Genomic DNA, 26,808 nt, shown 5'->3' on the forward strand with positions numbered 1-26,808 from the left:
GATGTTTTGTATGAATTTGGGTAGTGATGAGCGGTCGTACAGGCAATTATTGTCACTTATTTGCAGAGTTTGCTGCTCTTCAGCCCACTAACTGACTAACTTAGTCATATTCAGCAACAACACATCAATCCTTCAACTTCAAATTCTATTTCAAGCCACATTAAAGCAAATTGCATACCAAACCCAAAAATCCTTCTTAATTCCAAATTTTAAAGCTTTTGGGAATTTGCCTTCAACTTTTATTACTCTAATTCTACACACAGTTCTAATTTAAGACAGAACAGCACACAGACACATGTGAAAAATTTTCGATTACGTAAAATGGAAGTAAAAGTTTATTTTCGGGTAAAGAAAAACAGTCCATAAAAATTAATCACAAAACAGCTATCGTCTTTGACGAGCAACGGGAAAACCCGTCCGCAAATATATGCGTGTTTCTGTGGGTCTTTTGGATATAATCAATATTATCATGTGGATAGTATGGAAATGGTCGTTATGGTCAGTTTCTTTGGGTTGATCGGTATTTTATAGCAAGCAGTGAAGATTGACGAAGGATATTTATGATAGGGTTTTATGTGTATTTTTTACTGTCCAGAACCGTTCAGATAATCGATATCCTTAAGAATTTTTTTATTGGAATTTAGATTTTTTTTGTGGCTGCTTTAAGATTTTGTAGGGAAATCTAAAAATCTCGATAAAATGCATTTTGATAAGATTAAACTCGAGTAGCACAAATTCATGATTCAAGTTGAAAATGGATTGAGAGCAGCCATCACGTAGCCATTTGGTAGGGGCATATTAACATGGGGAAAGGGGTATGTAGGTCAAATTCCCTGGTTTATGGATAATTCCTTCAGTTTGCTACAATCCATCCAAATTCTTGAAGGAGGATAGATGTGGTCATTGCATTAGGAGACCCATACTTCATGCTGTCAACTCGGCCACTTGGCGCCACTTAAGCGACTAAATTGTACTGCTCATTAAAAACCATAATTCAAATAATCACATAACCTCAAAACCATAAATTTATCATCGAACTTTTTTATCCCTAATCATTTGAATAGCCATTAAATTCCTTTTTATCCTTCTTTTATCAAATAATCTTATCCCAAGAATTCCTGACCGACCCCTTTCCCTCAAGCATCCTCAAAATATAAAAACATTTTCATTATATTTATCCATCTCATGTCTACATATTGAAATTCCCTCATAAATTTAATTTTCAATTGAGGATATACAGAACGGATGCATACTTAAAACTCCCAATTCATGCCAATATAAGCTCTTTAAATTCTAAACAGGAAATCAAATTTAAGTTCTTTAGTAATAAAGACATGAACAATCATAATAATTCGTTGTAAGTACTCTTCTCCTAAGCAACAGAACCAGCAAAAAGAGTATCAATCTCTAAGGTACAAAATCAAGCTTGAAAAATTCACAACAAAACCCATCAATATTATTTTCTAACCTTTATCCTTCTCAATTTTGGGATCGGCAAATTCTCAGATTTTTTTCTGGTCAATTTGCATTACGTTCAGCAATTTTGTTTCGTGCTCTTTTGCCTCAACATAACTGTTGTGGTTGTAAAATTAGGTCGATTTGTGGAAAAGAGGATTTTTTGTGTGGAAGGGTTGAATATCCACGTGAAACATAAATTTCTTTTGATAAGATGATTGTCGAATATTGTTGGACTTGCTTGTATCGACATGGATTGAATGGTCTACTGTGTAATCCTCTGACCGGATATTTGTTATTTCAATTTTTTTAAACTTCTTGGAATTTGGGTAGAGCGATGCAGGCTTTAATGCTGATCTTTAAAGTCTTTAATTCAAAGGGAGTATGCAGGATAGAGGGAGGAGGTTTGTCCCCCAACTACTCCTTCAAAAACCCATCAAATTCAGCTCCTGACAAAAATATTTCCATCAGTTCCCCACTTATTTACACATTTATCGCAAATCAAATCAATTTCATTTCAATCGTATTCTCATACAGCACAGTGTATTCAACAAAAAAAGCTCATTCATCCTTTCTTGATGTGCGTAGTATACTCACCTTAATACATAAAATCCTTTTCAAACTCCAATATCTTACGAATTGTGGGTCGTTTGTCAATGATGTCACTAAATATCTAACTGTCTTTAACTTAACTGGATTCATGCTAAGCTCGATCAAATTTGGCTTCAGGTCAGATTCAAGTCGGCTTGGGGTTGATTTTCAGGTCATTCCTACTTCATATGCCTTCCGGGTATGCCAGACTATTGCCATGATATCATACATTGTGAAATTATTACAGAATGGTCTATAAATTGGCGTATATTCCACGATAGACTCCTCCAAGATCAATACTATTTAATCTAGAAATTAAAGTTGCCCATATCCATTTCCAACCAACAAGAATCACACAAAACTAAAAATATCCAAATCCACATCACTTATAAACCACTCCAAAAGGCAATAAATTTTATTGCGACTCGGAATTCCAAACCGAAATCGATTGAATAATAATATTTAAACGAAACATATATGGTGCTTAAATCAAGAAGGGAATGTATGGCTGAATGAGGAGCTTTCAAAAAAAGGCTATAGAAATAAAAAGTGAGTTTTTAGAGTTTATGATTGAAAGGCACTTTTGAGAAATTGTTTTTTTAATGTCTTCGGAAGGCGTGGAGGATGAAAATTAGTTGGAAATGTTTTGTGAGGGAATTCAATGATAGGCAGACATGAGAAATGAGGCAGTTTGGGGATATTTTGGATTGTTAAGTGTTAAGCAGAGGTTAAAGTTGACTAGAATTTTATATCGACTTGTTTGTACAAATTCAGAGCTGACTGTGAACTTTGGTCACCAAAATCAGCTTCAGTTCCATGAATTTGAGGATTTTTGAGCAGCTAGACATCCAAAACCTTCAATATCCTCCTTAAAAACTCAATAATCAACCTCAAACCCTGTTAAATCGACCATCCACTACATCACCTGCCTGAGTAGTTTCCATGTAATACTTCCTCCACCCAGCTGTGCTATTCGTGTCCATCATTAAGTTCCTTTCAGTTTAACAACATTTTTCCGCTTTATTTTCTCACTTTTATTAGTTCTTAAAATTTTAATTACACTAGTTTATAATTTTTTGCATTAATCTTTGATGTCTGAATATTGCTCATAGCCCGTAAGCAATTCCGTTGCGAAAAATTAATTTTCTTAATGAAAATCGCAATAAAAAACACTTTTTGCAGAAAATGATAAAGTGCTGTAGATAAAGCTATAAACTAATAAAAAATTGCTGTTTATTATAAAATTTTAAGTTCTTTTCATAAAATCCTCAACAATCGAGAGCTCTTCCGTTAATGAGCGACTCTTAACCTAATGAAAAAGTAAGCTAAAATTGTATTATATGCATTTTAATCATAACGATGTCGTTTAATAACGTTTATAGCTAAGCGTATATATTTAGTCATTAAAATTGTTGTTAGCTGGATACGAAGAAATCCAATGTTAGCTTGGTAGGCGGACAGACAACTAGAGCAACGGACATATCAATATACAGACGAATAGACAGTTCAATATCCACAAAAGTAGCACTATTCCTAACTATTTCTAAAAAAAACCCCAGATCAGCATCCTTCTACATAATTCAGCACCTCCATCCATTCCATTCCTTTACAATAAATCAAAGCATATATTCCAACACATCCTCACATCCGCATTTTTCATTCCATTCATTTTTCATTCACAAATTTAATATTTACTTACTTATCATCATTATTTCTCTGTCAATAATAAACGACTATTCATCATCTCACATATACAGCATATGTGTATCTGCTGCTGTTGCTATTTTCAAGTCATTTAATTGGAACGAGTATAAAAAAAAGAAGTAAATAAAATACGCTGAATTACACAGAACAGAAATGAAATTTAATGCAAATAATTTTTCACATCATAAATTTTCACTAATTTAAAATTAATTGAATTTTTTGCTCGTTTTCTGTTCTATATCTCGTGTTCCTTACTCTCTTTTTTTGTATTTTCATTTTATTTTCACTTTTTTTAAATGTTTGCCTTTAAATAAATTCCATTCATTTGCAAATACAAACAGAAACGAGAGTTTTTGTCTATTCAGAGATTTTCTAAGGCAGGAGTGGGCAACCTGTGTGCTGCGGCACATTAGTGTGTCCCCAAAAATGCTTGTAAATGCCATAAATTGTATGTCGTGTTCAGATTCAACCATCAATTCATGTGCCCCAAAACACAAAAGGTTGTCCACCACTGATCTACAGCAAATGTTTGCTGCTATTTGTTTATGAACGTGAGAGAATTATAGAAAAATAAACAAATGATTTATAGGATATTTATATGCACATTCGCACCACATATAGGAAGATTTTTGTGGTCTGTTTATGTATATGTGCTTTACGCGCCAATTATTTATTGGATATGATAATTGGTGTGGAGAATTTTTTAGATTCTTCCAAGTTCAGAAAATGGAATAAAATCATTTGTGATAGTCAAAAAGGAAGGATGTTGAGGAAATTAATTCTTCTCGATGGCTGTATGCAGAGGAAATTGCTGATATCAAGTCAGTTTCCTTAGTTTTTATGGAATTTTACTGCATAGTATGGAATATTTGTATAGCTTCGATATTATGAAATTTAAAGCTTTAAAACCTTTCCTGTATATTTGATCAGAATTGGAACTGGAGCATGCAAAGTGAATCATTTGAAGTTAGAGTCTATATAGGACACAAGAGCAAGTTGTTGGACCAAATTGCAACAATGCTCAAACTAACTTCATTTACCCTTTATCGCAGACTTCCGTTGTGGCTACTCAGGTCCATCCATTCTTCATCCTTCCCCTCATAACATCCCCAAGCAACAACATTTTCAATCTAACAACCCACAACTCCCTTTCAATTCCATTCGCAGAAAACCTATCCATTTCATGTCACATAAATAAGAAAGACTTCATTCACATCCACAACAATAGACCATTCATCGATCCTATCTTACAAATCAAACGACATTCAATTTATGTAAGTTGAAAGAAATCGATAATGTAAATAACAAGAAGGACTTTATTGTGGCATACAATGACTTATGTGTGTATACCTTTGCTCCCACACATGACTCTCAGGCTTAGTCGTTAAACTGACATTTGATTATTTGGGAAATTGAAATCTTCTATGGTATGTCCAACAATTTCTTATCTTGTTCATTGGAAATGGATTTTGCATTTTGTTGACGTTTGAGGATGTTTGAGGAAGTAAGGGATATGGCCTTGAATTTGTGAATAGAATAGAAGTAAATTGATTGAAAATATTGGATTGGAGAAAGTCAGTGTTGTTCAAGCTCTGATTTTTTGAGGACGCCGTGAATCGCATGCTGTATGCCGGCCTCGATTATGGCTTAAAACCAAAGTGTGCCAAAGCTCATTCAAGTTTGGACAACACTGAACCAAGCAACAGAAAAACTGTCAGATAACTATGGATATCCGACCCAAAACTTCTTAATTCTTCTCTGAAAGGAAGCAACAATCAGCTATTGACTGAAAGATGATTTTATTAGCACAAGCACTACATCTTCCTATCACATATCATCTCCAATCCATCAGAGACTTTTCCATCTCATCACTTCCAACAAAATCAATATCTAGACTAAACAATATCATCAAGTTAAAGTTCCATTGATGTATCGACATACAAAGTCAATTCCCTAAGGAACTAACTTTCACTTTCTGTACGGTCAGACACGTTCTCATAAATAAATATCAGTTTCTTACCTTTTTGTTCTCAATTCCCTTGCTCATATCGTTCCTGATATTTTTGGTCTTAAATACGAAAAACAGAACTACATACATGTCTATCAGATAAGGTATTACAACTTAATTAACTTTCATTGCTGTATTTACGTGATGTGAATTAAACTTTACATCATCATGTACTTTTTGTAGTTTCAAATTTCCATTACTTCAACTAATGTTAGTAGCTTTTAATTTGAGAATGTAGATTGTATGCTGTACATATTAAACAGGATATGGAGTTGATTGTCTGGAAATTATTGTGAGTTAAAGTTAGTTTTGAGATATGTAGATAATGTAAAGTGGAAGGAGAGAAGGCTTGGGTTATGAATTTTGGGGATTTTGGATTAAGGGATGAATGAGCTAAAGGTTCTGGACTTTATTTTGCTAATTCACTAGTTTTGCTAGTTGAATTGACTGATTGTAGTTCATGAGCACTCTTGGATGTCTTCTGAAGATTGCTAACATTTTGTGTGCGCTCCCAACAAGACACAAGAGGAGTAACCTGACGTAAAGACGATTAAGAGTCAATCTTGGGTTGGATACATGTCCAAAAGTGACTTTGAGCTAGCTTTAAGTCAGAATTAATTGCAAAATCAAGTTTAGACTAATTTTATGCTGGATTTGAGTGCAACAATGACCCCAAGCTGAGACAACGTCTGTTCCAAGCTAAATTAGTCTCCTCTGTGCTGTTTAGGCTAGTTATCCAGTAGATTAGTCATCTTATGCTACTCGGGTATCACTATTGCAACTTTAGATGAGACAACAGATAGAATCAAAGTCCTATAAGCCCTACTAAGCTCTACTTCCTAATGTATACTCCTAACATCATCTAAAAACAGAACAGAACTATAAATATACCCAATAAATCAATCTTAAGACAATAATTCTCTCAAATTATCAACAACATCCATCCCACATCTCCTATCATCAATTCATCATAATTTTAAAGCATATCCACTGACAACAAAGAGAAAAGATTTTTTGATCAAAAGACGTCACCCACGAGAATTCCATTCATTAAATCTCTTTATTTGTTATTTCATCCTCCCAATCAGTCATCTCTTTCTTCCTTTTTATTGCCAAATCAAAATCTCGTTGTAAACATTTCAGCCAAGCACCAATCGATGAACAATTTAATGATTCCAATCATGTCAATTTTATTTTTTTGTGTGCTTGATGCTGAATCTCATGATTGAATTTTTTTGTTCATTTGTATCTTGTCAATGTCATAATAATGTTCAAGATAGAAGTCTTGTGATATATCTTTCCAGTCATTGTTTGTGTGTCTGCTTATGTATATATTTATGCTTCTGGGTGATTCTTTTCTGTCATCGGGATTCAATCAATTTTGTTTTTATTTCATTTCTATTTCTGTCGATGTCTGCTGAATGTTATTCGATTTAATGTAAACAAAGCCCAATGGAAATGAGACATGGGTAAATTAAGGTTTTGTTGGAATTACGATTTTGTTTGATGGAAATGAGATACAGGATGAAAATTGAGGATGTAAAGAGGTGATCCTGAGGGAAATTTGTACTTGAAATGATAGTTTTCTGTGGAATTTACATCTATCCGGCAAAAACGGTAATCAGGAATGGGAATGGGATGAAGCCAATCATGTCTAACTCTCTATAGTGTCTAGAGTCCTTGGTGCAATACATAATCCAGTGGTGTGAACTCTGTATGTCATGGCACACTAGTGAACCACATGCCGAGTGCGGTTTTGGTCGTGGTACATCAGTCGTACTTTAGTTCCATCTAATTCCATCTACTAAAGCCTTAATCCCTAATTTACCCTGAAGAATCATCCTCTGAATCATTGCAAACCCCAAACTCAATCATCCATACCATACAGACTTCATTCTCTTTACATCCCACATAAAACTTCCCAGACAGAATCAAAACATTATCAAATAAATTCCAAAAAATTTGCCAAACTTTAAATTTACATCCACTAAAAGAAAAAAAAATTTCCGGAAACACTTGTTTGCAGCACACACAAAAAAGTTTGATCAAAAAAAGTTTTGTTTTTCAGTTAAAGACACACTCAGTTACATTCTCATTCTACACAGACAATTTGATTGGTTATGCGAGATAAGGAAAATTTTCGTAAAAAGTTTTTCATACATCCTGCCATATTTGTTGACTTTATTTCAATTTTATATGTGAGTGTTTGTGCGTGTGTGTGTGTGTGAGTGAAAAACTTTTACATTTCATTCTTTACGCTTTTGTGAGTAAATAGAAAGGAACTTTGTGTTTCTTTAACAGTCTACTTGTTATTGGGACCGAACAGCTGAGCGTAACCGTATGTCGTACCTTAGCGGTAAGATGACCTCGTAAGGGCTGATTTAGACTAGTTTTTACGATGAAAGGTGCGGTTTATCACATATTGTTGCTCGGGGAGAGATGGAGATTTGCTTGGAATTTATGTAACTCTGAGCATCAATGGCTGATGTCGAGGATTGCTGGATTACGTCCCATAACCTCCAAACTAACCTTCAATTTCGATGTAAATCACAATTTTGAGAATTTTTTCCATAAAATCTAGAAAGCATTGACATTTTTTTCTAAGAATCTCAGTAAGTTTTGAAAATTTTTACGATATTTTTTACAAAATTCTGTGAATAATTCTCAAAAATCTTCACATCCAGCCCTGCGTCTTACAGCAAGCAACATAAATAAAAATCTCAAAAGTCAAGAAATATCTCATAATTAAAGCAAGATGAGAAGCAACCCCAAGTCAACACAAACGAAGAAGTTTTAAATAGTAAGCTAATATTTAATTGACTTTGGTGCTGTGGTAGCTAATAACGAAGGTATAAGACTGAGTTAAACATTTTAATCACTGTACGAAACAACACCACAGAGTCGTGTTTGCCGTTTCTGAGTAAATAATTGCAGGAGTTTTTTAGTTTTTCTTCCTTTTTTTGTGCGGTTATAAAGCTCTGTACATGAATTTTGAGTGTTATGTGATTAAAAGGATGAATTTAAATATTCTGGAAAAAAATGAAATTTGTTTAGCAGTCTGCATCATGCATGAGGATTATGGCATGTTTAGTTGAGATGAGGAAGTTGTGTCGCTGCTTGAGGTATTTGCTTTGATTTGAAATTGTAGGGAGGGGATTGGGGGTGATGAATGTAGAGTTTTTAATTAAAATGTGATTTGGATCATTAGAGTTGCTCGTGAATGGTTATGAGCTGCTTAATATGGTTTATGAGATGTTGATGTGCGACTATACAGACTGTAGAACTTCAATATTGCTTAGAATGACATACAACCATGTTTTATGAGTTTTGATGACCTTCTGCCTATATCAGGGGCGTATGCAGGGTGTCTGGCGTTTGGTGATCAAGTGGGATGACAGTGGGTTTGGATATCACCCTTCCTTTCGTCAAAATTCACCACAAACCCAAACCTCCTTAACCAAAAAATCCCACAAAAAATTCAATAACCCAACCTCAAAGCTACTCAATCAATTCCTCGAATTAATATTTTCGATCAAACCTCTCTTCATCAACATTAATTACCTTAAAATGATTCTAATTACTTTCTAATTTCTCATCATTTCTTCTTTGCATCCTCTTAAGGCATTCCTAGAATATTGTATTATTTATTCAAGTCTCAAGAGCGATTTGAAAGCACTTATCGCAAGACAAACTTTTATAAAACGAGGCTTTTTGATTCTCTAAGCTTGTTGTTTATCTCTCTAGCAGGTATCATAGCAAATGTATTCTTCTTGTGTGATGTTTGTTATGATTTTTATGTCATGTTGCTTTTATGTTTTGTTGTTTTATAAATTCATAAATTAATCCTTAGGTTAAATAATTCTGTTATGCTGTTGTTATGGCTGTTTATCATGGGATGTTGTGTTCTTGATGAATTTTAATTGCAATTGTGGTGGGTTTGGTGAATATGGTGAGTAAGGTGAATATGGTGTATATGGTGAACTTGGTGACTTTACATTTTGACTTCACACCCTATGCTGTTCGGGATCATTGCAAAATTTCAAAACTGTCTATAATAAAAACTTAAAATCCAACCTCATTTTCATCATGTTAAGCCTCACCAAAAGTAATCATGTACACATCGCAATAACATCATCATTTCTTACACACATGCAGGAAAGGAAATTTATATAAAAATGAGCAATTTCTGTTTTTCTCCTTCTCCAGCTGAGAAACTCAGTAAATTTTTCCTTCCTTTGTTCTTCTTTATGGCTCATATACACACATGTATATGCATCCACAACAACGGCGGTGTTTTCGCATTTCATTAAGCCATGAATAATTTATTTGAAGCTTTTATGATATTGAGCTTGATTGAGCTTTCAAGATAAATTTTATTTCCTCCTTTTTTTGTGTGTGGATGTGCTACATGATTCTTAACTAACAAAGTTTGATCTCCCATAGGGTATTAAATTCAACATGTATCAATAAGGATGAATGTGCAATAGATTAAAGATACATGTGTTTACATAGATTGGGATTTATGATGTAGCAAAATTAATTGATAAATTTTCTGCACTTCCTTAAGCATGAATGGATGTCGAAAGTTATTAAGATTAAAAGATATTTTCATCATGTTGAGTGAACAAATTGTTGTGGATTAGAATAGAAAAGTTTCTGTTGATGATTGTGGGGCATTAATCAGATGAGAAGCTGCAATTTCTAAAGGAAATTGATGGTCATTTATAGACATTCTGTACACGTGTTTGTAGTTTGTAGCCATAAAAACAATAGATGATATTATATTGTGTTTTGAGGAAGCAATATTGAGAGTGTAGGCTAGCCAGGGATGTAGTAGAGAGCTCTAGCACACAGAGAACAAGCGTTCTTGCGGACGGTTCTGGATGTGTCATAAATACTCATAAATCAACCCCAAATATCACAAATTGGTGAGGGGTAAAATCCCCGAAAAATATTATTCCCACAGCCCAGTGGGATAAAAACCCCGAAAACCGCAAATTTTTATATGTTCCCTGCGGGATAATATTCCCACTTAGAAATGTACGTGGGATTATTATCCTGCCGGGAAAATATTAATCCCACATATATTTTCAAGTGGGATTTTTATCTTCCAGGAAGATAATATTTCCACTTACATTTCCAAGTGGGAATATTATCCTCGTGGACCACGATTAAAATCCTGGATTTACTTAAATCCGGGAATTAAAAGAGTCCTTGCGGATAAAAATTCCACTTGTATTTTCAAGTGGGGTTTTTATCCTCAAAGATTTTCATGAAGATAAAAATTTCGCTAAAGTCGGTGGCTAAATGTTCGCTTATTTTAGCGAATATTGTAGTATTGTAGAAGGTTTAATTCCAGATTTAGTTCTTGGAAGTGACTTGGACTCAACTGGATCTTGTGTTTATGGTCGAAGAGACTAAGACTCTACGCGGAAGAATTATGTCAACAATACTATTTGATGGATAGGTAAAATAAGAAGGAAGTCAGAAAGGATTGAGGGGAACACTTGGCTGGAAAAGCGCAAGCTTCTGCTGACTGTGGTAATATTAGGGGCCACTTTCTTAGAAAGCTTTACGATGAGACCCTCTTTCCAATCCTCTATGCACTACTCTAGGGACCAAATCTAATCAAAAAATGGCTTGAGCATCTTTCCCGTGGCATTTGCATCCACTTTATTTTTGCATTCACTTTTCTTGACTGCCTCAACTATTTCTTCCATGCTTGCTGATTTCGTCTTAATTGGAAAAGCTTGGGGATTGTCGATTGTTTCAACAACTGTTCCATCTCTTTGTTCCTTCCTCAAAGTGGTCTCTCCACCTAGCAGTCTGCTCATCAAAAGTGAACAAGACTTTTCCCTCTTTTGATTTTATTGGCGCCTCTTTTCTTACTGAATGTCTACCAAGCTCTTTAATAGTATTACAGTGGCCGCTAATATTACCACAGTCATCAGAAGCTTGCGCTTTTCCAGCCAAGTGTTCCCCTCAATCCTTTCTGACTTCTTTCTTATCTTACCTATCAATCAAATAGTATTGTTGACATAATTCTTCCGCGTAGAGTCTTAGTCTCTTCCTCGACCATAAACACAAGATCCAGTTGAGTCCAAGTCACTTCCACGAACTAAATCTGGATTTAAACCTTCTACAATACTACAATATTCGCTAAAATAATCGAACATTTAGCCACCGACTTTAGCGAAATTTTTATCTTCATGAAAATCTTTGAGGATAAAAACCCCACTTGAAAATACAAGTGGAATTTTTATCCACAAGGACTCTTTTAATTCCCGGATTTAAGTAAATCCAGGATTTTAATCGTGGTCCACGAGGATAATATTCCCACTTGGAAATGTAAGTGGAAATATTATCTTCCTGGAAGATAAAAATCCCACTTGAAAATATATGTGGCAAGGTATGCAAATCAAAAAATCATTAATATTTTCCCGGCAGGATAATAATCCCACGTACATTTCTAAGTGGGAATATTATCCCGCAGGGAACATATAAAAATTTGCGGTTTTCGGGGTTTTTATCCCGCTGGGCTGTGGGAATAATATTTTTCGGGGATTTTACCCCTCACCTCACAAATTGACTAATCGATCGAAAATTCGACCCAAGATCGACGTAACTTTGTCATGGTACCAGATGTAAACCAAATCCAGCATCATGTCAGAGTCACATCGACCTGGGGCTCGATTTTTTGATAAATTACCCGACTTGTGCTGTTCTAGAACATCCCGAAAGACACAAGACATAGAAATTCGACTCATTCTGCCCATTCTGCGTCTTGTGCCTTACATGCTAGGTATTTAAATCCAAAAAATTAATTAGCATGCTCGCTATCCATCTCCCTAACATCATTATTAAAGCAAAATTAATGAAAAGGACAATTAAAGCCTGTAAAGTTACTTTATTGTTTATAGCAGGAAAACTGACACAAAGAACAGAAATAGCGGTTGCTATAGAAATGCGGAAGTAAACTGTACATTCTTAAGCAACTTTACAGCACAAGAATATTGTTCCTATTCATACACAGCCTTCTTCTACTTTCTAAAGATAAATAGACGCATAACTTAAAATAAATACCCAAAACGTGTCAAAAACGTGCCTGTCAACATGATTTTGAATTCATCAACCTTATTCAATCACCATTCATGCTTCTTCCTGAATACTATTCATCCATACATGTGTCAAGATACATAATCCTCAACATACATACAGCAAGCATTTTAAATCAAGTTCATTGAATCCTTTTTCGGTGTCAAAGTCACGTAGACAGACCGATAAAATCCGGTTTTTAAAAGGCAATTCCGGGGGTAAGGTCGACACATCAGGCTGCCACAAAATTTTTGTGTAACTTTCTCTTTTTTGTTTAAAACTTCCTCTTCCTTACTCACTGTGCTACGATATCGTCACAATTGCCTTATTAAAAATAATATTTTCTTCCATTCTCATTTTGAATATGCTGAAAAAAAAACACAACAGGAAGCAGCTTAAAGCTCATGGAAAAAAAGGGGTTAAAAGTCATCACGAAACCTTTTTTCTTATACCTTTTAGCATTTCTTGTTTTAAATTACACAAACAATTTTCTTTTTCATTTCACGTTGTTCTGTATCTGGTTCCTTTAAGTTAAATGTTGAATATTCAACAGCAACAAGGCGTACAGCAGGCAAATATAAATGATTTAAATTCCATCAGCATAAGATTAAATTAAATTTTAATGAAAATTTATGCAGCTTTTTATGTCACTAGAAAAACAACATTTTCGTGCATTTAATGTGAATGGTGATAATCCTTGGATTTATTTTTGTATGTGTGTTTTTATCGGAGATGAAAATGATTTTATTTGTGCATGGCTTGACACCTTTTTGGATAATGATGTGTTAAGTGAAAATGAGGTTGAGGATTTGAATTTATTGGCAATTAATGGCAATGGCCTGAACAATGGTCAGTTGATTTTTGGTACCCAATTAGAAGTTGCTGTCCATAATAATCACAGAGCATGCTTTCATGATACATTAATGCCACTACGGTAACTAAAAGATGTCGATTTGGCTGTTAGGGTGTATCTACTGAAAACAGTGTCATTTAAGGACGAATTAGGTTTCTAAAGCTCTGTAATTACTCACTTGCTTACTTTGTTGGATGTACAGATCAATTGTCATTCATGGCCTCTTTTATATGTTGCCTGAAACTGACTATTGCTAACTACAGCTTGTCAATTTCCAATATCAAATGCTATCGAGTTATTTGACCATCCTCGTGATATTTTGCCATCTACAAAGTCATGCTTGACAACCAAAAAAAAATTCAATTTCTCATTTCATATCCAAATTATTAATAATTTAGTCCAATGATGTCTCTTTAGTGACCCAACAAGTTTCAGATATTATTTTTTTCACGAATTTAATTTGTAAGCATAAAGAAAATTCAATTTAACTGAATGGAGCTTTTAATGTTATAGCATTTTTGGTATGATGACTAAAACGTTTTCATCCAAAAAAATAATTTTGTTTCCTTAAAAAAGTAATTGAGTCGCTCCGCATTGGAAAAGTTTATCCCAGTGTTAAAATATTTACATTTCATTTCTATAACCGAATTTCTTTAAGTGGATACAGGGGTATGGGCAGATGTTTGGGTTTCTGCTTTGAAAGGCTATTGTTGCGTCTAAAATTGTAGGCATGTAGACAAATATGCTGGCCATTAGCCTTGAATGAACTAAAATATACAACCCAAAACTGCAGGTCTGTGCATCTAAAATGCCGAAAATGCAAGCCTTTGGTTTTTGGTCGAATCCTTAGAAAAACCTTAGCAAAAAGAAGAATTCTCTTCAAAAATGAGGGCTTAATCCCCCAAATTCTATTCCTGAATACACTCCTGAATAGCTTTGTACATAAAAGCAACTTCCGGTTCTGTAAACATGTTGAATTTTCGAGAATTGAAAGAATTTCTGAAGATGATTTCGGAACTATACGAAATGGAAATGTTTTCTAAAGTTAAGTTTTCTTTGTGCACTTTTTGAATGATGTGAAATTCATACTTGGATAATAATATTTCTTAAGAATTTTGCATCCGTGCTTTTGATGCTATTGTGAGTTTATTGAAATGATGAAATTCGAGTTGAGAGAAACTTTTCTTAACATTTTATTTCAAATCTGTCGAGGATATCGCAGAACTTTCGAGGATTAAAGTTTCTATTGTTATTCATTGAGTATCAAAATTGTTGAGCAAGCAACTAGAGCTGTATGTCGACCGAGATATTGCACGAAATCGTAAACTTAAGTAAAAGCTTATTGAATTTCATCTGAAGCAGTGGTGGACAACCTGTGTGTTGTGGACCTGATTCCATGAGCTGGATACCGTGTGCAGTTTCAGTCAAGCCATACCACCAAGGTGTGCCTAGAAAAATAAAGGTTGTCCACCACTGATCCAAAGAAATTTCAATTCCTCTCTATTTACAAAAGCAATCACCATAAATAACATTACAATCATGTGCAATGTGCCAATAGACGACGATCAACTTTATGTATTAATCGTGCAGTTAAATGAATTTATAATGGAACATGCTGACTTTAATGTTCATGAATATTCATGAAGAATTTAAATGAAAATGCACGCGATGAAAAAGTTTGCGCTTTAAAATGTTCAATGATTTTGCTTCTTATAGAGTAAATAGGATAGAATATGTGAAAATGAGGGTGAAGTTCAAGTTTTTTGATAGCTGCAAACTTACTTAAAATATTCAAAAGTTTTTGCGAGCCAATGTTCATAGTCATACTCTATAAATTTACAAGAATATCTCGTCTATCCGACATAAATTATGGCTTGAAACATCCAATAAAAATTCAACACATGACTTTAATATCCTCATACATCATCCAAGTCTATTAGACATCTTGATGATTATTCATGACGACAATAGCATCCATTTCAATGAGCATTTCAATGTCCATTTCTGTCTGAGCATCAAACATGCCAAAAGCATGAAACAATCGATAATTTCATTGAATTTTCACATGATTTCTTTATCGTCTTTAATTAATTTCTATGCTATACCTTAAAAATCATGTATAGATTATAGATCTCAATTGCATGTTCACTGCATGTAAACAAAGCTTGCTTACACTTCAAAGAACTTTCTATGACTATAAAATTTTTTTTCCTTTTGAGGTCTCGACAATTAAAATTATTTTATTGCGACGTGAGAAAACTTTTATTAGCACTAACTAAGAATTATTTCTTGCTGATTGGGTATGTAATTTGTGATGAAAGTAGGCACAATATGGTGATTTTATTTGCTTTGTAAGGTCGTTAGTTGCGTTAAGTTGTGTGTAATGAAAGTGATTTTGTGTTTATGAATGTAGGATTTTTATGGTGCGTTTGAATGTCTTGATAGGCAAGGCTAGGGGGAGAATGGATAGTAAGGGGCTTAAGGGACAAATATTGGGATCTTTACTTTAGTGTTATGACATCAAATTACCAGAATGCCTATAGCATGTTGCTGGATTCACCACCAAGTCAGAATCTCGTCAATTTGGATATTCGGGCTAGAGTTATGACTCAAACTAATTTCAAATGACTTTTAGAGACTGTGTAGCCTCACCATCATCTGGAAGGAGAAGAGTAAGGGGTGTGGTGGTTTTGGAGATCAAACCCTCTCCTCTGTGAAAAAATTTTCAAATTCCTACGGTTTTCATGAAAATCATGCTTGGACCTCCCAAAAATTTGCCATGCATACATAAAAATGTCGAAAGTTCTCTTACCTCTCTTCCCCAAAATATTTCTAGCTACACCCCCTGAGCCTCACAATTCCCTCCCGACAAATAATTAAATAATAAGTTTCGAGTTCATAATTCAAAAGGTGAAATGGAAAACTTTGTCGAAAACTTCTTAACCCATTTAATTGTTTGCTAACATGCAAAACAAAATGTTGAGCATTTATACTGAACTATAGCAACGTTGACGCCTGATGAGTTACATATTAAGTTAAAGGAAGGAACTGCGTAGTTGAGATTGCAGGGGAGTAGTTAGAGGGGTCAGTAATTGCAATAATTTAGGGCAGTTTTGGGATTTTTACAGAGTGATGGAAAGAGGTTCGGTTGACCCCCAAAAGCTCATATTACATCGCTTATTCACTTTAATATGGAACAAAACTACTTCAAAAAGTCAACACTTTGATTTTTAAAAATATCCATCAATTTTCTGCAAATCAAATCAATTCAATCTGCTTCATAAATCACATAACTCTATTAAAATATGACTCTATTTTGAAATCGAGATAGGCAAAATTTGCCAATTAATTTTTATTTATTTGTACAAACATATTCAATATTTGTATAAATAACTTGTTGCTTCACCTCAACTCCCTCAATACTAATCCCCTCTTGTTGATTGATTGCTCTTTGTTGTTGTTGGCCTTTTTTGGATTCGGTTATGATGAATGGAAATTTTCTCCTCCTGACTGAATGTTGAAACATTTCTTTTTTATTATAATAAATTCTCGAATATTTAGCATATATGAATATATTGAGATGATTTCACAGAACGTAGATTTTTATTTATTTATTCCAAGTATAAAGGTTCTACAAGTTACAGTCGTCTTGTTGAATAGTTCTGAATTTATGACTAGTATAAATTACCACATTCATTGATCTTTCAACAGCAGTCGCTAGCTTTTTCATCATTTTAATAATAAGTTGTTGCTTTTTGTTGTGAATTCTCGACTTGTATCTCTAATCTCTTTCATCCTTTTTATTTTATGAATGAGTTCATCATGACTCTTTTTATCTTCACTGAAAATTTATACATTTAGTGAATCAGCTGAATTTTTTACACAATTTATTTTTGGTGAATGAAGTATTTTTGATGAATCAGAAACGGAAGATAGATAGGTCGACGTCGGGTCAGTTTAAAGCTGGATTCAATATGAACCTCCCTAACATGCTTTCAAGGGACAATAATTAACTAGGTCAAGTCAACCTTAAATTCGACACCAGATCGGCATGTTTCAGACTTGATGTCTGATTTAATCCGAATCTGGCATCAAGTCAAAGTAACTTCGGACTGAGGCCAAATTTTTGATCAATCAATCGATTTATGCTAGTTGAATAGCACATTAAAGTCTCAGAATCTCCTTATTTCACTTCCAACAATATCAAAAAAGTCCCCGCCACAAAAATTTCTGCTTACTCATCAAATGCTGAAGCAACACCATAAAATAAATCAATCTTGTTCTCTCGTAAGCTCCCCTCTAATCTCTAAACCACAAATTTTCTCAACAATCACACTCGAAACAATCACGTGAACAGCTCATGACTGTAAACATTAAATGACAAAAGAGAAATTTGTTACACCTTTAACCTCTAATGCTGCTCATTTATAAATTTCTAAAGAATTTTAAAGATTTTTTTGACAAAATATGAGCAACAATGAGTTGCAAATAGCTCATCATTAGTTGTTGCTGAATGAGCAGCTCTCACAAAAATAAAATAAATTGAGCCACATCATTGTGACCGTGAATATCATGATTCTGTCATCATCCATTAAATCCTTGAAAACATAAAAGGCACATCATCAGCTTTCGTTCATTATTTTTTGCTGCAGATGAGATTTGTAAGTGGAACATATCAGCAACATGCTTGTCAACTGGCGGGCAAGATAAAAAATTTCCTATGACATTTTAATGATCAGAAATATCCGCGCAGTCAATGAAACGCACATTCAGACATACTTGAAATTCTCATCTTAATTTACTTTTTCGTTTTTTTCGTTCGTTGTCGTGTCACGGTTGGAATCATTCCAAAGCGATCATTAGTAACAAATGAATGAGGCTAATTGCAGATTTATGTGGTATTTGAGTGATCCAGAATTTATGACAATGTAAGAGAAATTGAGAGAATGAAAGAAGAGAATGAAGAGATAAAATTGAGGATTTAATTAGAATTTGATCAAATGAAGGAGATTAAGTTTAATAGCAGTGGAATTAAGGAGAATGGAAGTCAATTAAAATGATGAAGATAATTTGAGGATTCTGAGCGGGAGCGATAAAGCGGATTTAATTTTTTGGTGCGGAAGTAGGTCAAATTTAACCGTTAGGGCACTTTGGTATCTTGCTCGTGTGAATGTGGCTCTTAGAACTAGTCATTAACAAGACAAGACATGGCAATCGGTCTGCCGACGAAGCGAACACCTGTGGGCTTGTGTACGTCCTACTTGACCACATTATCCTCTTCAGGAGTGAAATTTTGAGGATAGAACTCACTTGAAATGATAAAAACTTGATGGATGTTTCATGTTCTAATGCAATCTAATGGATTTGGCAATCTACTCTATTTTTAACTGTCTTCCAAAACTTAATAACCTTCATACCTAAATACCAGTCTTGCCTAATTCTTTTAATTCGAAAAATAATTATTCAGTTCTCATTAAGTCTATAGAGTAAAATTTTGAGAGCTTTTAGCTTTAATTGCTTCTAACTATAATTATACGCTCATAATTATGTATTTTTTTTTTTCATCGAAATTGTTTTCTGCTTATCTAATTTCTATGCAAATTTGAGTCTTATTTGATACTGAAATTATTTGAGGATGAAAAATGTTAATAAAAATGAGAAATGAAATTATAACACAAAAATGAATATATTAGGTCTTTAAGAAAGGGAGTTGTTTGGTTATTAGGTGAGATTCTTAGGACTCCTTTGGAAGAGAGAATGGAGGGAGGAGCAAAGGGGAGCAGGGGGGTAGATAAGGAATTCAGATCTACATATTTACAGTCATATTTGACTCAATTCTCTGAAATGGGACCCTTGCCTCTAATAGCCCCACCCTGGCTATGTTCCTGAGGGGGTGGGGGCTCTTTAAAGAGGTTGGAGGGACCAAATTATTATGAAAATATTCAATAAAATTACTTTTGCGACTTCAAATTCACTGACATGCCTCCCAGTATGCCTCCACTTCCTCCAAAAATCATTCTTAATCCTCTCCATCCTAACCTAATTTTCATCAGAAAACACTTCTCTCATATCAAAATCCCCCGAAAAAAATCCAATTTATACTCATTTTCGCGCAACATTAAAATTTAAAATCTTGATGAGATGAGAAGAAAAAAAAAATTAATTCAAGGCGAGAAATTCTTTCGTTGATGACGCAAAAAAAAAGCAAAGCTAGAAAAGAAAAAATCCACATGCGAGTATCCGCGTACCTTCACCGTCTCATATGATTTAACATGCAGAGCGACTATTTTTACTTTCGTCGATGCTTTCTCATCGAGGGAAATTTAAAAATAATTGAGAAAAAAAATAAGAAAATATTTTTTTTAAACAGAATATTGTGATGCTCATCCTCACAGTGTAATATGTTGTCTAGCAAGACTATTCTATTTATGTATCTTATGTGTGTTCAGCGGAGAATCTGAGGTCAGTTTCCAATTTATCACTCACGAATAAAAATTTCAACTGGCACATAAAAAAGAAGCAAAAGTAAAATTTTTAAGAGAGAGAAATGATCAAGGAATGACGATGTAGGCGACGATGTGTAAACAAACAAATTGTTTTGTATCATTTTAACATGGAAAGCGCGTGTGTATTTTTATATATTTTGTGAATTCGTATGACGATATAAGATGGTTTTTGGGTTTGAGTTGTCATGATTGAATGAGATTTTAATGGATTGTGATGTTGAGAATTATCAGATTGTCTTGAATTGGAATAGACGATTAATCGATCCAAAATTATACACCAGGACGTTGTGACTATAAATTTAAGACTAATGTAGCCCAAAATTAGTGTCACACCGACCTGATGACAGATTTCTGATTGATTATCCGATTATTGATGTTCCGAAGACTTGCTGTTGATGTTTTGAGGGTGCTTGTTGGATTAGGTCGAGAGATTGTTGAGTATTGCAGTGTTTTATGGCTTAATATCCAACCTGGAATCAAAAAGACTCATATTTGATTGAAAATATTAATTCTAAGTTGAGTAAAGCTATCTTGGAAGGCATCTAGCATAGAATACGTGGAAAATTCATTGATTTTTAAATAAAACAATTTAGAGACAGTTTTGCGCTTATTTTTGGAAGTATAACACAGTGTTGAAATCGTCAGCCAGTCAAAGAGCCGACCCTCATACCAACCCTACCCCTCACAATCCTCAATATCCCCAAAAAACACTCTAAATCAGAAGTAAATCCCTCCAAAAATCGACCAGTTTAATAATTCATGATATTCCTAACTTTATTCATCAACAGTCTACAAAAAAAATCCAAATCACATCCTTTTCTAAATTTAGAAAATAATCCTTACCAAACACAAAAAAAAAATCTTCAACTCCAATAGAAACTCTCAAATTCTAATTTAACTTTCCTTTTGTCAACAAGCAAAAAAGACTTTCATTTTCATAGCCAAAAAATAAACAAAAAGGCAAAAGAATAAGGAAATTTTTTATGAAACCACTAAAAAAACTGTTTTACTTCCTCAAACAGAAATACAGAAACAGAAAAACTTTTCCAATAAAATTTCCATTTCTTCTTCTTTATCCTTTTCATTCTTTTCTCAATTCATTAAATTTTCATATGCTGAAATTTTTCGTAAGATAAAGCAAGAACAACACAAATTTGAGTCCATTAAGAAAGGCAGCATGTAACCTTTTCTGTTTCGACACGAATATCAATAAAGTTAAATCTTCATTCTGTCCTCTATATATATATATATATATGCTGATGATCATTATATCACTACTTAATTAAGGGAATGTGGATATTTATTTTTATATTTCATAGGAATTTGGGGCATGAATGAAGTTTAATGAAATTATGGGAGGTGGAATTAAGGTTTTTGTCTTGCATTGTGTTGCTTTAATTATTCATGATGAGTTGTCACATGTAATTTGTTTGGTAATTATGAAGTTTTTTGGATGGAGTGGGGATGTAAAGTTGTGAATGAACAAGTCTTTACTTTACTAGTTGTACTTGTGTCTAGTTCTAAGGATGACAATTAATACAGTTTCTTGAGGATTTTGGAAAATTCCTATGAACCACAACAGACAATGAACATGCTTTAGTGGTATCGTGATGGCATTAAAGTATCACAAGAACAGGCTGATTGTCTGGTATGGAGAGACAGGTAGCATGGGCGTATTCAAGGGGTTTTTAAGGGTTAAGTATACTCCCTAAAATAGAGAAAATCCCAAACATCCCCCCATCCCCTATCTTAAGTATTGGCCAAACATGTGATTACTGTACAATAGGAGTAAGTTACTTGTCTGGTAGCCAAACACAGGTGTTGTTTCTCAAAATTCTCTCAAAAACACATCCTAAAGCTAGTTTTTAGTCTCAAAATTGCCCCAAAAATATTGAATTCCCTTTCAAATTAATTAAAATACTTGCAATCAATGATACTGACTCTACACATCAATTTGAAAGAAAAATCACATCCAATACCTCCTCACCACACCACAATATCGCTCTCAATTATTCATCCATTAAAAGAGCTGTAAACAAAAAAGAACTTTTATTGCATCACTCATTAATAAATTATTTATATGTCTCATAAAAAGCAGACGATGAAAAAAAGTATTTTTATATTAATTTAATTGAAATTCAATTTTTTGATGTCAAGCTGTAGAGTAAATAAATTCAATTTAATTATTTATTACCATAAAAAAAATGTTCTGCAACACGTTCGACCGCAAAAATAAAGTTATGGGAATGTTTACCTAACAAAAAATTTATATGATATTTTCGGATATAATTGAATGTTTATAGACATTGTTTGGGGAAATTGAGGGCGGAGGATGGGTTTGGTAGGGTTTAGGGTTGATTTCCTATAGTTGGAAGTATACAGCTGTTGACAATGGTCGCTGATGAGCACCAATTATCGTCTATCATGGCAATTGATAGCTGTTTCCAACGCTGGATCAATATTTTAAGCAAAATGGTCAGAAATGATCAAAATAGAATCAATAACGCAGATTTACGTAAATTCTAGACTCATAATTTTCTCTTCATAGCATTCTAAGGTGTGCCTGAATATACACCCCATCATTGTCTAGCATTCCTATTTTTAGTATCAGCCGGAGCTTCTCATTTACAAATTAAATCTACAACAATTCATTTAAAACAAATAAAACTAAATAAATTTATGTTCTACAACAGACTATACTACAGATTTATTTGTTGAAATCACATCCAGAAAAAAGTTGTTTAAGCAAATTTACTCATGCATATGTTTAAAAACAGTATGTACAACTGTGAAACGACAAGAAAACTTTTTTGTGAATAAATTTCAATGTAATTAAAATGGATCAAAATGTTGCTTGATATGGAAGTTATTTATAGTGAGCCTTTAATGCATTAATTTGAGATGCAACACTTGGAAAATTGGAGGAAAAACGAACATTTTTTGAATAAATTAGCAATGTAGAAGCAAGAACAGCGCAAGCTGGTTAATTGATTTGAAATTTGGTATCTGGATGGCGTTAAGTGACTCTGACAAGGCGCTAGATTCGTTTTAAACTCGGCAAGGTTCGAATTGAATAGATCCTACCAGATTAGGTTGGATTTTTGATCAATTAACAGACTTGTGCTTTTGACGCTGGCCTGGTACTTGATTTTGGATCGATTAATCTATAAAACCGCTAAAGTCTTGTGTCTAAAGCTCGGCTTGAGCCCCTTGAATCCCTATATCCTCCATATTTTGTATCAAACGAGGTATTAGTGTCTTAATGTGAATCTCTGAATATGACATGACCTTTACAAAATTCATCAAAAATCTCAATTTATTTATATACAAAAAACTAATCAAAATCCTTTCAATTTTTCTCATTACAGACAAGTTATTCCATTAGTAATTCTAGAAGAAGGCAGTTACGAGAAAGACGTGCTGTTTTACGTAAATATAGGAGAACCACAAATGGTTGGAGGTAAATTTAAAATCGTTGTGCATTTCTCATTTTTACCTTTTAGTTATCGATAATTTTTTTTATATTAATTACTTTTTTTCTATCAAAATTTTCAAAAATGAGATTCGACAAAATTAAAATAATTTTTTTATTTGATTATAAAATAACAAAAAATGCACATATTATGCATATAGAAATCTCTTTAGTCAATCATTACTTTTATTTTCTTGAATTTGAAGTGAGATTTAATTTTAGTTAGAAATTATGAATGATTAATTTAATTTAATTTAATTAAGTAAATTTTTTTTAGTTAGGAACGAAAAATTTATACAAAAATTAAACTTTTGACGTTCAAATTTCTTAATTTTAGTTAATAAATTAAAACCTACAAAAAAATATATTTTACGATACAAAAAAAATTGCTGATTGAACCACAAAATTACTTAATTCAAATCAAAACTACTACTTCGAATCTTGCATCAAAACAGAAGTTATTTCGCAACCTTCAAAAGAATTTTCCCGAATTATTTTGTTTATTTATTTATTTCATCTTTTCACATTAAAATCCGTTTTATTTCACCTCAATAAAAGTTTAGCGGCTAAACGTTTGCAACGCGAAAATAACAAAACAAAATAAATTTTCCATAAACATATCGCTGATTTTTGTTTATCAGTATATATACCAGTGGTGGACAACCCTTTGGTTTTTGAGGCACCTTGTTGATGAACCTCGACTGAAACCACTCAAGTTAGATGATTCATGGCATTTTCAAAAGATTTTGAGTGTACTCTAGTGTGTCGCGGCACACAGGTTGCCCACCAGTTGAGAGAAATAAGGCATACATATGAAGGAACTATAAAATAAATTGCTAGTTAAAAGAGAAAATTTTATTACATGAAAAAAAAATGATACAAAATTAAGCAAACAAATAAAATGTATGAAAAGTGAAATTATACAGCACTAAATGTCGGCAGAAAATGTTCTGTCATGACTTCTTCTTACTTCTCTCATCATCGACATCAAAACTTTTTATTCATAAATAGATTTTTTTTTGTTTACATTCAATATGTTAAATGCCAATAAAAAAAAAACAGCAAGTTTTGATCTCTGTTCGTCTCTCAATTCCTTAATACTGATCGTAAAATTTAATTAATTAGTTATTAATAATTATGACTTTTTACTGCTCAACTTTGTGGAATTGAAAATTATTTTTCTATTACATTCTTAATGTAATGAATGAGTGCCGGGAACTGTTTGTTTTTCTAATGAAGTGGAAAAATATTGAAATAAAAGATTTGTTCTTTTATTAATTTTGTAATGAATTTTGCAATTTTCAATTTTTTGAAAATTAAGATAAAAATCAAATTAAATTTGATTTTCAAATGGAATTTTTTAAACAAATTTTTGGATGCAGACCTTTAATTTAATTCGATTTTCGACTTTAAATTGACAAATTTTTGATCTGCTGGGATCGCGAGTCTTACCCCTCTTTATGACGCTCCTTATGCAACTCAAGATTGTAGACTGAATCTTCAATTTCTCTTCTAAATTGTCATCAAAATTTTGTGGTTCAAAAAAGTTTTTTTTTTTTCACAATCACAACTCATTCAAATCTCAAAAATTTACATTTACACAAATTTTTACAAATCGAAAGTTATTTTTGTTTAATTAATTTTTTGTTAAATAACATTTGATTTTTGATATAAACAAAAATTATGATTCGCAGTCACTGACACTGCGTAACCAAAAAAACAAAAACTTTTAATTTCTATTATATATATGCGAAAGTGCAGCATTGCTAGATTTTGTCATATTTTATTTTTGTTAATATCGCAATTTATTTTCTGTTGAGACAAATGTAAGGCAATAAATAATGTTTTTGAATGCCTAACTTAATAAAGCAGCAAGTTTTGTTTCTTTCATGTAGATTTAACTTTGATTTAAATAAAAGATGAACAATTCTTAAAATAAATTGTTGCAAAATGAATTGGAATAAATTTGTAATATAAATAAATTTTATTATCTTCTTTTTCGGCATTTTTTGAATTATTTTTTACGACTTGTTGTCTCAAAATTCGATCTAAATTTTATTACTTTTGAAAGAGTTTGTTGATATTTTGAATAAATTGTTTATGAAAATTTTTTGAAAATTCAATTTTATTTTAAAAAATTTGAAAGTTTTCAAACAATTTTAAAATTTAAGTTTCAAAAATTTTTTGATTTTTAAATTTTTTAAAAATTTTTGAATTTTAAATTCTTCAAAATTCTAGAATTTTAAAATTTACAAAATTTTTGAATTTTTGAATTTTAAATTTTTCAAAAATAAAAATTTTTTGAAATGTCTACAAAGTTATATTGAATTTTCAAAAGTTTCATGAACAATTCAAAACTCTTTCAAATCTTTAAAAAAAACTCAAAAAATTAAAAAAAAAATCTTTTTAAAAATTTCTCTTTTTTAATTTTTTCAAAACTTTTTTTTCACTTTTTTCAAAATTTTTAATTTATTTTTCGATTTTTTTTCTTTTTATATTCTATTGCTTGTTTCTACTACTTCTGCCAAAAAAAATATATATATACATAAAATTATCATGTGTACTTCTACTGTTTAATTATCTCGTTAACTGCCTACCATCATCAAAAAAAACTGTCTATAAATCACCAAAAAATAAATCAAAAAAAATGTTTCGTTACTGACTTTAAAAAAATCAAAAAAAAAACTTATTTAAATACTTATTTTCGTGTTTTTTGAATGTTTAACGTGTGTGAAAATAAATAAAACAAAAAAAAAAAAACAATTGAAAAAAACAACGAAACAAAAAAAAAACAAAAACAAAATTGTGAAAAACTGGAAATAAATATAAAAAAAATAATGTTGTATGTATACTGACTAAATATTCAAATCACACCTAAATTTCAAAATAATATTGATGGATGGATATCGAAAAAATAACTCTTGTGTACATGCAACACACTGAAAATAATAAAAAAATCTTTGGATGTTGTTGTTTTCTTTTGAAAAAAATTCTGAAAAATTCGCAAAAAAAATAAAAAAAAATCTAAACTTAAAAAAAAATTGACTAATTTTGTAAGTAATGAAACAAATTTTATACAATTTTAGAGTTAGATGATGATGAATATACACCTAATAATCATGAA

At 32.4% G+C, this 26,808-nt stretch overlaps 1 protein-coding gene across 3 annotated transcripts in view; it reads left to right on the forward strand.

Moving 5' to 3' along the window:
* The window catches only part of Calx (sodium/calcium exchanger 3), a 214,584-nt gene that overhangs the window by 85,942 nt on the left and 101,834 nt on the right, over nucleotides 1-26,808 (forward strand). For all 3 annotated transcript variants that reach the window (XM_070637793.1, XM_070637792.1, XM_070637794.1), the window contains exon 3: nucleotides 23,581-23,672. In XM_070637793.1, the coding sequence (XP_070493894.1) occupies nucleotides 23,581-23,672 (92 nt within the window). The remainder of the gene's footprint in view (nucleotides 1-23,580; nucleotides 23,673-26,808) is intronic.

The sequence above is a fragment of the Chironomus tepperi genome, unplaced genomic scaffold, assembly GCF_022539635.2.
Source record: "Chironomus tepperi strain 1889 unplaced genomic scaffold, CSIRO-AGI_Ctep_v1 contig_163, whole genome shotgun sequence".
Lineage (NCBI taxonomy): Eukaryota > Metazoa > Arthropoda > Insecta > Diptera > Chironomidae > Chironomus > Chironomus tepperi.